The 17,970-nt window shown below is 41.5% G+C and overlaps 1 protein-coding gene across 35 annotated transcripts in view; it reads left to right on the top strand.

Moving 5' to 3' along the window:
• The window catches only part of LOC111243876 (uncharacterized), a 203,399-nt gene that overhangs the window by 167,830 nt on the left and 17,599 nt on the right, over nt 1–17,970 (top strand). For all 35 annotated transcript variants that reach the window (XM_086980226.1, XM_086980227.1, XM_086980228.1 and 32 more), the window contains 2 exons: nt 3,226–3,429; nt 8,024–8,065. In XM_086980226.1, coding sequence (XP_086836352.1) covers nt 3,226–3,429; nt 8,024–8,065 — 246 coding nt within the window. The remainder of the gene's footprint in view (nt 1–3,225; nt 3,430–8,023; nt 8,066–17,970) is intronic.

Here is a 17,970-nt window from a genome sequence, read left to right as displayed (position 1 = left end):
TCCTTGCTCCCTGGTTTTGCCTGAACGTGGTGAAAAAAACGTAGTGCTTACGGGGGCCGGCCGGCCGGCCAGCCAGCCAGCCAGCGTGGACGATCCAAGCTCGTTGCTATGAGATAGATTTACGAGTCGCTACAAGCACAGGTCGACCGAAAGAACGTCAGCACAGCTGCAGCGGCAGACCTCTACATCGTCTTAAAGCACGAAAGAACAAGGTGATCTTTACATTTTTTAGTATCGTCTGCGGCAGAGAACAACATAGAAGCATTGAAGAAGAAAGAAAAATCGAAAGGGCGAAAGAGTTCGGGAGGGGAACTGGGGTATATGCAACGTAGCGAAAGTGGACTTCGCAACGAACTTAGAACGTAGGGCTATAATGTCACCAATAAACGCGAAAAGAATTGCATATGTCCGTTCGCTTATGGAAAACCTCTTCTATGTATTTTTTTTTTTCTTTATCTTCCTTTTCTTCAACTTGCGCCTATGATCTTTTTACAGAAAGATGCTTTTCACTTTCTAAAGAAAGTTAAAAATAAACAAGAGTAGAAAGTTTTACTTCCTACTTTCCTTTAATGGCTTGCCGGTGATTGGATGTATGGGAGCGTAACGCAGGGATCCGAAAAAGACAGATTATAGCTGTCTCTTTAAACAGCTAAGAGTGGAAGACGTGAAAAACAGTTACTGAAATTTGTTTCTACTGTGGAGAATGCAGCCCTAAGATTTTACTCAACGGACCTGAACAACACACGGTTAGCCTTAAGCTTATGGGGTTCGAGAGATGTATTGTGCTTAAATGAAAAATATTCGATAACTTGTTTGTAATAGAGAAACGTCAATAGTTCTATTCAATGTCAGACAACCAATAAATGCACCTATTTGAAATGAAAAAAAAAATCCCATAGAAGCACGTAACATAATATCTGAGCTTTCGAGCACAAAACGAAAATAGTTTGTCCGCTATTTACGTACGGTAAATGCATGACTTCATGAAGACTATTTAGTAGAAATTAAAAATGAAATAGAAATTAAAAAATGTCGCTATATATCAATCCTTGAGAGACAGCGCTAACAATACATGCCTTGATCAATGGACAATAAGGGTGAAAATGTTGACAGACGGATACTAAGCGAGCAGCCATGTACTGTGGAGGACCATGCCGTCGTTGTTAATACTGGAGTTGTATTGTGCGTCGGCATACGGCTGTTCGGCTGTGAACGGCGCTTACCTGGTGACAGGTGTCGTTTGGAACTGACAGGCTTTTTGCAGCTCATGAGTACTGCTAAAAAAAGCCTTTCTGAAAGGACAGTGTGGTCTTATTAGCGTCGTCGTGCTTGGAAAGAAGTTTCCAAGCTGTTAGCGACGCCTTGCGAGAGAATTCAAATAAGCATCTATCGCCAATCCTCTCTTTCGAGCTTTCCCGATAAAATCGGGTATGCGCAAAAAAATCGGGCCCTTATGTTAGCTTAAGAAAGTGAGAGGCGATGTTGACTAGAATATGACTAATACTAAGAATATTGACTAGCTAGTAGTATATTGAGTACTTTGGGAAGAATTATAGTATGATTAATAAAGTACACAATATAGATTAATTATATTGCCTTACTTTAATCCTGTATCAAGTGGAAGTTCATGAGATAGTTACATACGCTAGCATCAATACGTGCACAATGAAATCATAGCGAAGATCAAATATTCAATCTAATTTTATTTATCAATTTCTACTGGTGGCAATCAGAAGATTCATACAAAGTTTATCACTACAGCAATACGAGTTATATATAAACAGTTTGTCATATATGTATGTATGTGAATTTTATTGGGTTTATGGAACTAGTTTGAGAGATCACCCTAGAGATGATAAAGTATCAATAACTATTTCCTTCGTATTCGAAACACCTACTCGTATCGTCATGTTCGGGGAAATCTAGTTTCCTGCGAAGTCTATGATAGAAACAATGCACGGCAAAGTGACTGATAATATGTCAGTTTGGTCGGTTGAGTCCGATTCCACTTGTTATTCCTGGTCATGGTCTGAAGCAAAAAAATCCCTACCACTCTCGACGAACTTTTGTTTCATCATAAAGGTTGCCGTTGCTGGAAGCGCAAAACAGCAACGTTTGTCTTCGGATAGCAATTGTGAGTCGGCGAGACTATTTATGGTTTGAATAGCTTTTTTGCCAAATGATGCGTATTACAGACGTTGCGATCGGAGCAACTTTCAAATCGAATAGTTGACAGCGACTAGAGGGGATAAACGATGAGACAATTTGATTGCCCTTGTGCCTTCGTGCACTTTCCGACGCTGTACGCAGTGAACCTTTTGTCGTTTGCGGATAAGCGCAACTCCAAGTACGGAACTAGTTTACATAGCCAAGAGGCGATCTAGCGAGGTGAAATGGGTCAGTGGCTGCTGTCCTGCCCGTTCCCCCTCTAAACTTCATCGGTTCCATCTTGTGCCAGGTTTGTGACTGTTCCATGGAGCCGGGCTAGAGCTCGCTGCACTGGGAACCTGTACTAAATATTCTTAATGTGAACATACCTTTATTAGTTTGCAAAATTTGAAGAGTTTCGATTTCACTGTTCCAATAATACCTCTTCGTATATATGTAATATTTGTATAGCTGAATTCAGCAACCGGTCTCTACAGACTTTAAAAAAGTGTATCGGTTCGGCCAGGTGTGTGATTAATAAATTAACAATCATCCGTAAATGGATGATATCACTTCTATATTCTATAATTTTGTATCGGTAGCCGAAAATGGTAGCGCTAAAATACCCTGCCTATTGCCTAGCTGATCTCATGAACATCATTCTAACAATGGCGCACAAACTGATGTCAAGCAGCATCTACAAGTAACGTTTTTCCACTTGTTTTATCCAAAACAGAAATGATTCAAGTCGTTAACGTCTTAGCACAATTTTGATTTCTGAAGAGCTTTAAATAGTATTTATAGCGCCTTTATATGGTCTCAGTTTGCACGCTATCGAATGACGGCAACTCAGTTCCGTGTCCTGTTTGTTTCGTAATTGATGCGATTGAACACATTACATAAGTATGCTTCCTACTAATAATGTTCATGTAGCGTATCTTTACAGCTAAAACGAGTAGCTGCCTTCACTTCTGACCATAAGCACGCGTGGGTAGCTCTTCACAGTCACGTGAACCAGCTGTAAACATGTTTATTATGTATTGCGATTTGTTTCTGTTTGTTTATTTGCGACAACAGATCGACGTCGTCCGCCGTTGGAGGCGCAAGGGGCGGGGGTGGTGGTAACGGAGGCGGCGGAGGTACAAGCGGTGGAGCAGGAGGTGCCGCAAAACGAACCCGTAGCCGCTCGCATGCGCCTTCAGCGTCAAGCTCAAGCGATTCGGGCCACGCCTCACGTGAACGGCACATCCAACAAAGGATCTCACGATCAACTTTACCAAGGTAAGTGGGTAAGGGGTATGGAGAGTACTTTAGCTTGTGATTGTTGCGTATCTGTACGATAAGTTTCAGCCTAGGGCTGATGTACAGCAGATGATGGCCCGCTCTTAATGCTATAACAGATACAGCCAGTAGATGCTTGCGTGTTATGTAATGAACTATCGAAGAAACCAGAGTTTAAAAATTTCCTTCTTCGGTCGTATGTTTGTTGCATTTAGATATTAGATGAGTAAGCGTTGGCCACAAACTACTATAACTGCTTTTTACATAGTGCGAAATTAGGCGATGCATAACAAAAACTTCGTACCCCAATGAGCTTCGAGCAAGTTTTCAAAATGTAGGCATCAGAACAAACGTTAATTGCGCGACTAAGTTTTGCTCGTCCCAGTGTCTGCTGTGAAGCGTCGCTAACAAAAAGTTCTCTTGCCTAACTACTGAAGTGAATATAGCTGCCGAGAGAAAGATAGACACCTGCAAAGACCGGAGAGATTCAAGAAAGGCAGCAAAGAAGCACAAGGCATACATAATCTTTTATTTAGCAGGCCAGCTGACCTACAGGGAAGTACGTTGTAAAGACTGATGCGTTCGATAAATATGGCTGTGAATAGCGGTACAGCAACCATGTGGGCTTTGCCAGTCTGTAGAGTATTAGCAATGTAGGAGAATAAGCTTGGCCTTTTTATAAGCCTTGCTATAGTGTTATATTCAACATTAAATCGTAGTCCGCAGATAGACTCAAATAAAGGACTCTAGACAATTTAGGGACTTGCTCATTTAGCGACAGTAGGAAACAGGCTGCGTTTAAATCGAAGGTCTAAAAGATCGAATCCTCAGAGACTATTTGCAGAATCTACGTGCAGATCCATAGGAGCCGTCATCGGTTCATCTTTGTCGAAATAATCAGACAGCGTTCAACCATACATTTAATTAAAAAATACCAACAAGCCAACGAGCGAAGCCGACGATAAGTGAATATATATAATAGTTTTCGTTCATCACACGTCTGGTACGTATTCATGTGGCGTTTATGGGACTTGAGGCAACGACCCCCGCTTACCTGTTTCAGTTAAAAACTAGCACATCTAAACAGCCATATTGTAAAATCTTCTCGAAAAGAAGATGATAATCATACCTGCTCACGTGACATTATTACAGAAGCAGTTATAATAACTAAATAGCCAAGAACTGGTATTGCTTAATACTGTGATGCAACATACAATGTCTGTATCTAAAGACCTTTTATCATGTGTTGGCTACAGTGTATTCTTGGTGCATGTTTGTGTGTGCGAAATTCGTATAACAATCGAAAAGATTCTCGTCTCGTGCGTACTTCATCTCACCTTGTCTCCGTGACCTGACGTGGGCTCGTATCACACGTTATGCATGCGCCTATTGCGCGTTGTTATTGATGGCTATGGCCATGGTAATGACGTAGGCCTTTCGACTTACTCTAATGATGCGAGCATCGATCCTCATAATAGAATTTCTGTCGCATCATCGACGAAGTGCTCGATGGCGTTGGTAGCGTCTCAATGCTTCATTGCCTATATGCCTTTTCTCGGTGTGCGCTATCCGGTTTTACGCTGTCTTTTGCCAAAAGTAAAAGCACGAATCCGCGCCTGTTTCAGCAGCGACAGCACGATTAATTACAGAAAAATCTATTTCTGTAGTACGATTATTTAGCTGGCCATCTATTCATTGTTCGTTTGGTCCGTATCGATTGACTTCCGTCGTCGTCAGCTCTTCATGTTCCTTTTAACTTATCCGCCGCTAGCTCTCCACTGGTTTCCAGATATGTTCAACATAGCAGCTGTAACAGCGTCAGTTAGAAGAGAGCCCAATATGAGCTTCGATATTTCTAACTTCTTCAATGTTCTGTGGTCACTGCCAAATTGGTTAGAAAATGTACTCCTTTTTTTGCATTTAGCTTATTAAGTTAACGAACGACATTACTCCGTAATAGGGGCGCGAAGTTTCTAAATCCGGAAAAGTAAAGCCCAGGATTGATAAGAGCAAGCTAAATATAGTCAATTTAATCGAAACGACTAGGTAATACAATATATTCGAGCAGAACCTGTGTCGTGTACTTTTATTTCTGTTTCGAAAATTGCTTATCTCATGAGAGACGTATACACCGAGTGGGTAATCTATTTGTTAAAATACATAGAAAAGTAAATAGGCCTTAAAGGTAAAATAACTGTGTTTTGACCAAGCTCTTAAAGTAAACTGCGCAACTCTAGCAGCAATGAGCCTTGACAATAGCCACCGAATGCTCTACCTTACTTAAAAACGTCAAGACTTAATCTACGGGTGTGTTCCATAACTTCCGTTACTTTTTGAGCTTGATCCTTAAACAAATTGCTTCAGGGGAATTAAATAAATAGCATATATACATATACATATATATGTGCGTATGTGTGTGGAAGCGGTACCAACCTTACGGGCTGGGTTAGGAGCTGGATTATGTGACTCGTATGGTTAAAGGTAAAGCAAGAGGAAACTGCAACGTATCTGATTGTTGAATTTAACGTACGAGATCTTCTCAAAGTAAGCTGGAGTTTTTCATCTCCATGCAGAGATATGGCGCTAAGCCATTTAAAATGTTCGCCTACTCTTGTTTATGCGCTTATTCAAGCTGGTCTGCTGGAGATGGTCGGATGATGGATCACCGTTTGGATTTGGATATTGGCAGACATCAAAAAAGAGGAATCGAGAAGCGACTACATGAAGACAAAGCGTGTCATTCAGAGTCAGCTGAATCGAATGTCAGAAGCAATGCCAATACACTCTAATGTCTGATTAAATACTCAGATATTTATTTTTGTTTTCACCAGACAAGAACTAATAATTGACTCCGATAAGGTTACATAATACATTTGATTTTATAGACAAGCAAACAGAAGTGAGAAAAAGCAAAGTTTATATTCGTTCATTGGCCAGATGCAAGACAAGAACTTTATTTACACACGTGTTAGCTACAGTTTGTTACCATATACAATCTGTCGGGGGATTAGCTTCACTGAAAATTGCGAGATCATTTCGCAGGGGGGTAATGTAGGACCTTGAGTTCATTTTCTGCTGACGGAACGCTTTATTCGACGGGTGCGTCCCACAGAAAAACTTTCTGATACCTGACCTCTCCTTTTCCTGGTCTTCAGTTGCGGAAATTCCATCTGACCTGCGTATAGATTCCAGCGTATCCCTGACTTTACACGCGCCAGAGCATAGATAAGGTTTGCGGTCGGGTCACCGGAGGAGGTGCGCTGTCGCAAAGAGCTCGTTTTCACCCAGTTGCCTTGCTTAGCTTTAATGCTGTTTTCTTGCATTCGAATTTTTTTTTCATGTTTATTAAGCTGAACTGTGATACTGTGATCTAGTGTACTAAATTCGGGCTACCCAAGAGTAGAAATAGCAGCTGCGAGCTAATCAGCAAAGAGCGGTTAGGAAAATTAGCAAGGATCTATTTTATGACGATTATATTGTACGCTAAGTCCATTTATAACGATGAATATACCAGCACTAATCTAAATAGTGCAGTCACATCGGACAGATGTTGACGCCCATTGTCTGTACTAATAAGATCTTCCCTTCCTAAAAATCCAACTTCCTCTTAAGCGTTTAACTATTTTAACCGTCCATACGCCAGTCATTGATGTTCAGAGTCGCTGTCTCAAGCCCTTTCTGCACAGGAAGCCGCGCGCCTCGATAATCCTAGCATAAAAACGGTAGTCGCCAGTGCCGTTTATTCAACAGAATTTCTCATTAAATTCGAAAAAACAAGTTAACATATTTACACAGTTCCATACAACGGTCCATACAAGTCTCATAACGGCGGCGGCCTAATTCGATTTTTTAGCCTAACACTGTCGTCGGAAGCACATTTCGCCTAAAAAAGACCAGAACAGTGGCACTACCTTGGGAACACTAAATCGCTAGAGGTCCTGCCCGCTTCCAGCGAGCAATAAATGTCTAACTGTCAAGGCGTCAATTAATTCATACTGTGTTACTATTTCCACGGCAGCCGTGAGAAAATCAGTAGACGTAGGAGATCGGATAGGACGTGCGGAAGGTCGAGTCATTAACAATAGGCTAGTTGAAGTGACTATAATAACCCAGCTAGCTCAGCCTAGATATACCTAGCCGCCTAAAGAGATTTCTAACCTTGGTTGAAGCTGTGTGTTTTTCGTGTAGTGTTTTCACTTGCTATCAATCGCTTTAACTGGTTTTGCAGTAGACGATTTTCTGGAGGGAAGCGCTTGATTTGACAATAGTGATAGCAGGATTTGCGTTTAAGGCACTAGTCTTCTTTGATGTTTTGCAAATACTTAGAATAAATGCAAGCAACCACGGAGCTTGGTTTACTGATCAAAGAGTCCAGTGCTTTTAAGTGGACCCTCATGAAGAACCAGTAGTGAAATCTATGAGTTTTCTATTTAGCAAATAACACATATTTTATAATGCTAAATTGAAGAAGGAAGATGGAAATAGTTTAGAGATGCTAAACAGCAGAAGATAACCAGACTTTCGTCTCGTGTTTTCGAGCGAAAATCTCTTTGATCCGAATGATGCACTAAGATGCGATATTTGATTCGACAAGTGTTCTGGCGGAGGCACCGATAAACACCTACCGTATTCGGAGGTAAGACAAATCTTATTTAGATTATTTTCATACTGTAATTTTTACCGTACTGAACACTATTTAATAGTCCGCCTATTTCGGAGCTTATCTTTGACATGGTGGCCTAGAAGTCGTTTGAGGATATATTTACTTTGGGCACCCAGTAGAGCAAAGTAAATCTGAAAACAAAGAACTGTGAAGTGTTTCATGTATGTAATAGAGACGGTGCTAGACTATCTTAGGTTTTCAAATGAATTTATTCTCCCAGTTAGGTACCGCAAATGAAACTACTGAAGTATATGTATTCAGTTTATCCTTTAGAAAACTTCATGTTATTAAATGTATATGATTCGTCGCCTCACGGCAATCCTTGCAATATTAACTGTCGACACTAGCGCCCCTAGTAAGTTGTAACACCTTGATGGATAGAGACCTCAGCCATCGACGATGCGGACGAACGAAGCTTCTGCATAACAAAATCAATCTGAAAATAACGTTCCAAAAGGATACTTGTTCTTGATTGAAGAATCAGTGCAATATTCCTCGCACGGATACGAACTTAATGCGGTCCTAAATTAAATCGAACGAGTAATATTTGCTTTCTTCAACAGGAACCTTGTACTGATAAAAGACATTTTCCTACGGAAATTATCTTCATTTCGAACTAATGTAGTAACGTGACGAAGATTGATGCCGATAATAATCATGATTATGTTAGATATTGTTTAGGTCTAGAAATGTCTAGAAGGACGATTAGAGTTACCTGTTTAATTGAAGCCTAATTTAGGACAAAATTTGGACAACGCATGGCTGATACTGTTAAGCCAAACATTTTCATAGGAAGGATTACAACTTCATTGGGTTGGACAACATTAACATAATTTCAAATCGATGTTTGCCTCCTCGAGCACAGGCATAGGTAGCACTACCTGGAAGAGATCAAGCCTCTTCTACAATATATTTGGTGACTCGTTCATCATAGAACTGGGAACTCAATAATCATAGCATTAAAAACAGTTTCTCTAATAAAACTTCCTCAATTCGATCGTCACCAGCTATTTCGTACAATTAGATTTTAAATAACACTCAGACTACATAACATCTAAAGAGATAGGCGGCAAACGTTTGGTTTCGGCAAAAAAAAAAGAAAGCTTTTTTGTGAATCAACGAGGAGTTGGCACCATCAGGCTTTCAAAGTATCACAAAATAATAAAAATCTCAGCATATAACATGCGCGGGCGTATGAATAACAACATAAAATGGAAGTAGTTTTTGTAGGATCAACGTTTACGATAACGTTAACAAATTTTATGTCCATTCAGCGTCATAGAAATAAAACCGATGCTATGGATAACGTAGGCACTTCCGCTAGAGATACGTTTAACAGCAGATTTACCATCTACGAATTATACGCAGCTACAAGTGAACACTCGCGCATCGATCTCTGTTCGATATGAGAGCACTTCTAATTCAATTAAACGTTTCTTTTTCCTTTCATGATGACAATAATGAGAAATAAAGATCAACCCGCTAAGCAAAAACTCCAGCCATTATTCAGGCTTAAATTTGCATCGTTCGGCTCGTTTGCAAGCGAAAGAGGCGTATATACAACGAAAAATTCAGGGAAAAAACAGCGTTAGTAACGGGGCGGTGTATACACTAAGGCCTTGTGTGATGCTGGTACACGCCGTCCTCGGAGGCGGGTTGAGGCTTACTTGTCCGTAGCCTCAAGGGCTGGCGACTTCAGCAAAATCCTTGAAGTTGATGCTAAGCTCATCGGTCACGACATCATTGTAGAAGCCCGTATGATCGGTCCAGTGGCAGGCGACTCTTTGGCGGCCATCGGTTAAGTCAATTATCTGTTCACCTACAATATGGCCGGAGGAATTACTTAATTGTTCAGCCGGCAATGAGCCTTCCACATCCTGAGTGGTACGGCAGCACGCACACGGCCTTAGTGGGCTGTACACTTCGGGCTGGAACCACGCAGGTCCTGAAACAGATGCCGCGAAAAAAATCATAGTAAAGAACTTGTTCAGGTTGTTAAGTACTAGACATTACAGCAAAAAGTAGAGATGGATCGAGCTGTTAGCAATGCCTGGCGGGACGTATCATGCACCAAATATAGACAAGACACCACCGCGATCCTAGTCTCTCGAAGACACGATCACATCGTAATCTAATGCTAACGGTAGTGGTTGGCTTCATTTATATGACGGAAATGAGACAAATGATAGCCGCCACAAAGACGGAACTCCAGAGAAATAGAATTGCCAACGCCATCATGTCCGCTCCATATTATATGGCAAATCTAACACGTTTATGTATTCTGTCGTCTACGAATTTCTCTTTCTGCCAGTAGAACTGGATAATCTATATAATGATACATAGTTACACGTTCATCTACCATCCATGTGTTAGGCAATCAAATATACCACGTACGATCAGGGGGGTGGGTATACTCGTAAGTGTAACTACTGACCACTGTTTGCATTGATATGCTTTCCCCTCTGTTCCGCGCAGGCTCTTCTGGTCCTGTTCCTTATCATATGGTAACGTAAAGTCATCATGTCGAATTGACAACGTATTAGCTAGCATGAAGCTAAAAAGATAAATTAAAAAATCATACCAGATAATGATAATCGGCATAATAATAAGAGCGTTGATAATCTAGACAAGCATGAAAGTACTTCCTGCCGCTTTTAGCCCCACCAATCCACGCTCCTTCTGATTCGTAAACGGGATTTGTATACGCGAACCTATCAACACACGGATCTACGCATTAGACACCGTACTCACTCTATTCTAGCTATAATACTTATTGTACAGAAATTAAATTGTAGAAAAGCAAACAGTGCTAAATAATACGGGCTGACCAGAATGGAGATCCCAATGTCAATGGATGCGAACATGATGTTAGCAAATCTCGCTCGGTTATGGAGGTGGCATTGGCTGTAGGGACAAACGGGGAAAGCTTATGCGGTGGCCGCCGTAATCGGAAATTTGCTCCGGAACAATTGGATCACAGAAGTATTTATATTTGTAAACGAATTTCTTTAGTAGAAAAGACGGCTGACTGGACGAATCAGAAACGAAGTAAAATACTGAAGAGGATCTGGCAGGTTTTATTCGGTTTCATTTAAATATCGAGTTCCGTTTCGCGACTGTGGCCGTCATCATCATGGGCCGTGAAACGATCGCCGTGTAATTGTTCGACGAGTCTAAATGACAGGGGAACAAGCTAAAAAACGTGCTGTTAGATAGGATTAAAATGGTCGCATTAAAAAGTGCTACCCTATTAAAACAAGCGATGATTTTATGGGCAGTTATGATTAACAGGTTGTTACTTACCTTCGTTCGTTTTTGCCCTTGAAATAGACGATATACCCTTTGGTCGCGCATTTTGATTTGCATTTAATTACGTTCTCGTTATCTTTGAATTGTTTCAAAAGGGAAAGCGTGCTAAGAATCGTGCAGCAGAGCAGGTTTTGCAGTCCTCTCTCTCACTTTAATAAACTGTCGACTGAATACTCCGACGGAATCATGGAACTCTACCTTCGATCCTTAATTTGTAGGAGGTGATATTTGGCTTCAGGCACAAAAGGACAGGATTTTTCGAAAAAAATCGTGCGGAAAGAGCTGCCCTAGTTATGAAGAGTTCGATTCAAATGGTTTCTCGAGCGGCTAAGGTTTTAAGTTCGAGTTCCCGATGGATAGTACTTTCGCAACCATATACGATAGCAATCTATCGTAGTACTGAACAATGACAGGTGGCCGTACGTGTTGTCATGCCAGAAGTCAACAAGTCGGCAACACGAAGACTGTGTTACCTCTTAGATCATAAACAGCGAGTCTTCTATATTCAGACATAGTATATAGATATAGTGCAAACGCGTGGATCATAACAGCATAAAATCGAGCAGAACCTCCGGCAGCTCGATTCAAGAATATTTTGCGAGCAAGGCGGACTTCTGTTAAAAACCTAACAGTAATTAGCTCGCTAGACAACATTTCACATTTTATTACTATATTTTCTATATCATTTGAACAATTTTCTTCAATAAAAACTTCTTTCCTGCATACGGTTTATCCTGCTACTGTGATCGATATTCCTTGAAAAGCAGAGCGGAAGGTCACTGCGACTGTCCGCCGAAGAATTTCTTTTAGTGCGTTTATAAATCTGTTGGTTCTTTCGGCGTGGTATTGGCCACATTATGATTATGATGCTCCACTGTCCCTTTTGCTATGCGCATGTTCTCATCTGATAAATCTATCCAGCGATAAGCTCATCGACCTAAAAGGGGAACACCTCAAGGCCACCAGCGACGATTGTGGTTACCGCTTTGCTGTGATTTGATTTCAAGTTTCGTGTTCTGTTCCCTTTAGCTTTGCCTATCGGCTGCTTCAAAAGCCCACTAGCACCTCCTGCTTAACAAACGGTCAGCAGAAGACCCAGTCGGAAACCTCCAAGCTAGCACACGATGCGAACACTGATACGAAATGACACGCAGGCTAACACTGCGTATTCAACGTGGCTAACTCTTTGATGTCGCCGCGTCTTCCGTCGGATCATGACTGCAACGGCTAAAACACCACAACTTATCGGGTCTTACCCTCACCAATATTCGCATCATGTCTTTGCTGCCATACAACTGCGCGCCTACGTAGTGTCCAAAGCCGTCGTGACCACAACGATAGCAATAAGCGAAACATACGCAACGGGATTGTAGCAACAATCGTTTGGCGCCGTGGGAACTTCACGGCAAAACAACAATAATAATTACAGTTCTCGTTTATTAGGCCTTCGATGGCAATCGTTGCTGCTTCTGCCGGTGGCACCCAAGTTACTTCGGTATCTATTCATATATAGATGTCGCTGGGCTGTGGCCGACTTTGTGCCGTTGTTTCCATTGCTGATTGAAGCTCTCATCTTCTTTACGTGACCTCTTTGTACAACATTAATGCTGGGAGTTGGTAAATGCAGCCGCACACGGTAGGCTCACGGTCTGGTGTTAAATTAAATAGGGCGCCTCCGCCGAACAGAGGGGGGTGGGGGAGGTGCCGGGATGCTTTTTAATTGAGTACACGCTGCTAATCTGACCTGTTCACTCTTATCACGTAGACACATAATTCCGATACTCTAAGATAAGATGACAAGTATTTCGTGTCTGTGTCGTTGTGTGTCTAAATGCGTGGGAATATATTAGTATAGATGTTGCTCAGAGCTCATCTGCGGCTGAGAGTCCAATCGCGATTGCACGTTTCGAAATCGTGCGCAGCTCCGTCCCAAAGCTATCCTGCCAAGCCGTTGCTAATTAGGAGTGCCGATTTTCTATGGCCCGCCAAATATTGTCACGTCCAGATATTTACTCTTGAGCTGATCCCTTTCATAGGTGATCCAGTCTAACAACCCGTTATGGCCATGACTGAACGGTAACCGTTATTACGGCTCTTGTTATTACTGCAATGTCTCCACAAGAAGAAGTTTGTACGACGATCTACTGTTTACGAACTAAAAACGGACCCTTCGATAATAAATATCCTGTACTAGCAATTAATATTCTAAAATATTGTCATTCTACGTAGTATAGCTGCCTCAGACCCGCTCCTGTTTACCGCGTACTTTCATTTAAAGACCACTGCGAAAGATTTTTTTTTGCCCCAACATTTTTCCATCTTTCTTAGAACGCTGATATAAAGACGTCTGTTCTAAATTAAACCTTAGTCAAAAAGAGCTCATTTAGCCCCAAAGTTAAAAGAAAGCTCAGAAGTATGCGTAGTTCATGGGCATAGTTTCGATTCACGGACCCGCAAACTAATTATTTCCACATATATGCAAGTTTTCTTATAATTTTTTTTTCTGAAGTATTACCGTCTAGTCACTTAACGGTGAAATGGCAAATATACGTACGTATTGTCGTTTAAAATAGAGAAGAACGATACTGCCAAAGATGAGTAAAGATGTCCAATACGATATCTAACATCGTGGGCTTTTACACGGTTAAATCGACCGCTACGATAACTAAGAAACAATAATATCAGCGATGGCGATCCTCTGCCCTCCTTTGTATTCCTCGGTTCTCAAATCGATCTGCCTACTCAACTTGATTTGTATATGCCAAGTTGAACTTATTTATTGGCGTACGAGGGTGGCCACAGTCCCGGCATTTGGCCATTAATATGGAACCATGTGACGAATCTGTCTGCCAATACGTGAATAGTAATACTGACCAGGAACTGTGGTAGGACAATCGTTTTTCTTATCGTCAACAACGCGATTGACACTGGGTAACTGGTATTAACTAGTACATGGTATACGGTAAGCACTGTCACTATTGAATCTGCTACTATAGACCCCTTGCCCATTTATGTAGCCGGCGATAACATCCACGATTCATTATATCATGTTAGGTCTCATACATAGCCAGACCCCCTGTGAACGTCGCAGTTGTATTGTTGTTTACAACAAATAGACAACGGAAAAATGGCATCTTTAAAATACGAATTAATACTTACACGCGACCAGATCACAGAGACTAGAGGATGTTCTAGCTAGAATTCCCGTAGGCAGGCGTTCACTTAGGCAGGAGTATCCAATCCGTCTGACAGCTGATAACGGTCTTTATGGCGAACGTCCTATCTTCTGTAGAAAATTTAGCTTATGCGCATTCGCACAAACAATCAGCGAGTGTCTTTTCTACAAGCATTGATTTTCGCGCCGAACTTAACGTGTCATGTAATAGGAATTAATGGAATTCGTATGGACGGCTTTCGCAGAGCACGATAGAGCTACGCTAAAAAATGAAAAAGGAAAAAAAAATGTTATAACCATCGCGCGCCGCACGTTCGTATCGCCTAATCGAATTAGCGCGGTCTATCAACGTCGACGTAGGGACCGGTGATTATTGTGTGCTGCATGTGATCGCAGGCGTCCAATGAATGACTTCATTATGGCGACAATTCACTTTTCCTCAGTGGAAATGGCCAGAGCGAACGGATATACGCTAGGGGTAATGGGCCATTAGGGTATCATCAATACGACCTCGTGATCTATCCACGATCTGACCAGAAATATATTGTCGGGACATATCCAAGTACGTGTGTACGTCACCTAGACGGCATAGCTCGACGTCTCGCAGTTGCACGCTGCGTCCGTTCCACCAGCATTGTTTTGGCGCCACTTGTTACTCCGCAAACATGACAAAAGCGAAAGAGAGGGAGGGAGATACGACATGCACGAAATGGCGCAAAGACGCTTTGCTGAGAAGACGAACGATGTCCGGGTGCAACCAGTTTTCTTCTGTCAGTCCCACCCCTTGACACAACGGTGTGGGCATGCAGGAGGCGCATTGCCGTAGGGGGTTACCAAATAATAAGCGCCAAGGTCAAATTCCCTCATCGATCACAGATCCACGATCAGAAAATACTCTTGCCTGTGATGATCAAGCGCCGCCATAATTCTATTACCCTTTCCATCTAACAGTCACGCATTTCTTGAATCTTCATCGCTATTATTATTGATTAGTTGGTGATATTGTTGCCTAAACAACACAAGCGACAGCATTAGGTAGTAATGATAGTGACGCGTTCAGGATCCAACTATCATTAATGCTAGGAACAACAACGCCAACGAACGATTCAATGTGACCCATGCAGGAACTGTAGCAGAAATTTTATTAATACGGCTGTTCTATTCAGTAAATGAATAGATAGCACTGTTGGACATTGTGGGGGCAATTGTGTACAGCGTTCTGCTATTTATAACGTTGGCTGGCCACCATCGCTATTCACAATAAATCTAGTTTTTTCATAACTAAGTTATGGCGTCCTTGCTGCAACATTTATGACAAAACACACAGAATCTCGTATCGCGTTGTCTTCCCATCGAACGATGTTAGTTTACAAAGTAAATGGTTACCGGTACAAGTTTCCTCATTACGGCCATTAACATGGATCCGAAAATGGTATTTTGTCGAGAAAAAAAGATGTCAATTATACTATATATTCAATCAACTTCGTTACGATCGAGTGATAGTTAGGGCAGTATTAGCTAACTATGGAAAACAAGCAAATAACACTAGCCGTAGTCGTCGTACAGGCCATGGCGCATAACCAATGCGTACCCGCATTCTACCTATTGTTTTTCAATGAATAGTTTGAATGTATTTTTTGAAAAAAAAAACCTATGAATATTGCAAATGTGCAATGCAGATATTTTTTTTTGTATTGATCACTACCCTACACGGGGTAGGTAACTATTCGCTGATGCACGATGCCCAGTTTTTCAGTTCCATTGAAATCTTGAATGTTGAATCATATATACATTTTCGACCAATTTTTGAAGAAAAGCTCATTGTTAGCTTGACCGCGCAACATTTTCTGAACGATTCAGACTGTCTATAGTAAATCCAGATATTTTCAATCAATAGAAATCAATATCATTATGTCAACTACGATGTTTCTTAGCAAATTTGAAGAAGGTCCACTTGAAGCAAGGTTCGAGAGAAGTACTACCTGACGATGTCGCCACGTTCGATTATACACAGGGTTATATTAAAATACAGTTACTAAATAGGTTAGAAGGATCTAGGTCCACCTAACCACGTTAATTTCTAGCTTCTCGAAGCGTTTTCTTTCTGGGCTAATTATAGCCGTTACTATTAGGCTCAAGCCTGTTAATAGCGGTAATGTCGGATTATTATTATCGGATCCACTGTAGTCTGGCTCGATGAGCAGAGTCGCAGAGTTGAAAGTTGTATGAGATCTGTTTGCTTGCCAGCTTACACAGAATTTAGCACGTATTTGCCGAAATAGACAATAATCAAATGACCCTTATAGGAAGTTCCATATTGAGGTCTTTGTGGTACAGCAGTACCGTCCATCGCTTTGCATTAATTCGCTATTGCAATCTGTTTTTTTTTAGCAGTCCGTCATACCCTTCACCGACCGTGTGTGTCTCGAGCTATTTTGCCATCAGGAAGAATCACCGCTAAATGTGCGCAAAGAAATGCGCTACAAATACAATACAGATAGGGTTAGCGACAAAAGTAGTCTGTCAAGATGTATCGATGTAAGCCTCAAACGGCTATAACTTACCAGCTCTTTGAAGACTGATACATCATCGAACGGATTTGCTATGCCCACCAAATATCAGAAGTTACTCGCATGATTGTCAAAAGAGATACATACTGAAAATGCATTTGATGAAGGGAGCACAGATGCAGACGCCATCAACATCATCAGCTTTTTTCGAAGGTAATCAGAGTCTTTGTACAGTTGAATGCAGGTGAACCGCCCCGGCGTCATGGCGTGGCATTGTTGTCAAGCAGATTTTTTTAGTCTCACAGGATACCGCGAAAACGTAATCTACGGTATGTTACTGCTTTGACAATGCTGTGTGATAAATAGATCGACCCGAAGTCGTTCATGTGAAGTAATGTTCTTAGGGTAATGATTGCCTAATAGTTATAGCTAATACTGGCGCCATCTGCCAGCGATCACTTCCCGAGGTTTTAATAAAATTACGCACCAATCACGCCGTCTGTAACCCTGATGTAAATGATTTTCTTTTTTCTAGACGAAAGCGCATATGAAAATGATCATGGTGACGCTGATAATGTCTGGTAAACGCAGACATGCAGAATTCCGTATTAAGCCGCTTGTCCACGTCCATGTATTATTTATGGGCGTGTCCGAGATTACCATTTTTTACATAGGAAAGGTGCAAAGCGTACATGCTAAAAGTTGTTACGACTTTCACTATTGCAACAACTGATACGACGACTGCTGTGAGCGTTTCGGTGCAGATAATCAGCAAACGCGGCTGATTGTGGAAGATAGAGAGTTTTCTAACGTCGAAGAAGATTTCCCGGTCAGTTCGTGACTTGTACGAATCCAGCATCCAGCAGTAATTGTTGCTGTTGTTT

This window comes from Varroa destructor, unplaced genomic scaffold, assembly GCF_002443255.2.
Source record: "Varroa destructor unplaced genomic scaffold, Vdes_3.0 BEIS01000002.1, whole genome shotgun sequence".
NCBI classification, from domain to species: Eukaryota; Metazoa; Arthropoda; class Arachnida; order Mesostigmata; family Varroidae; genus Varroa; species Varroa destructor.
This window is presented reverse-complemented; position numbering and strand designations above follow the sequence as displayed.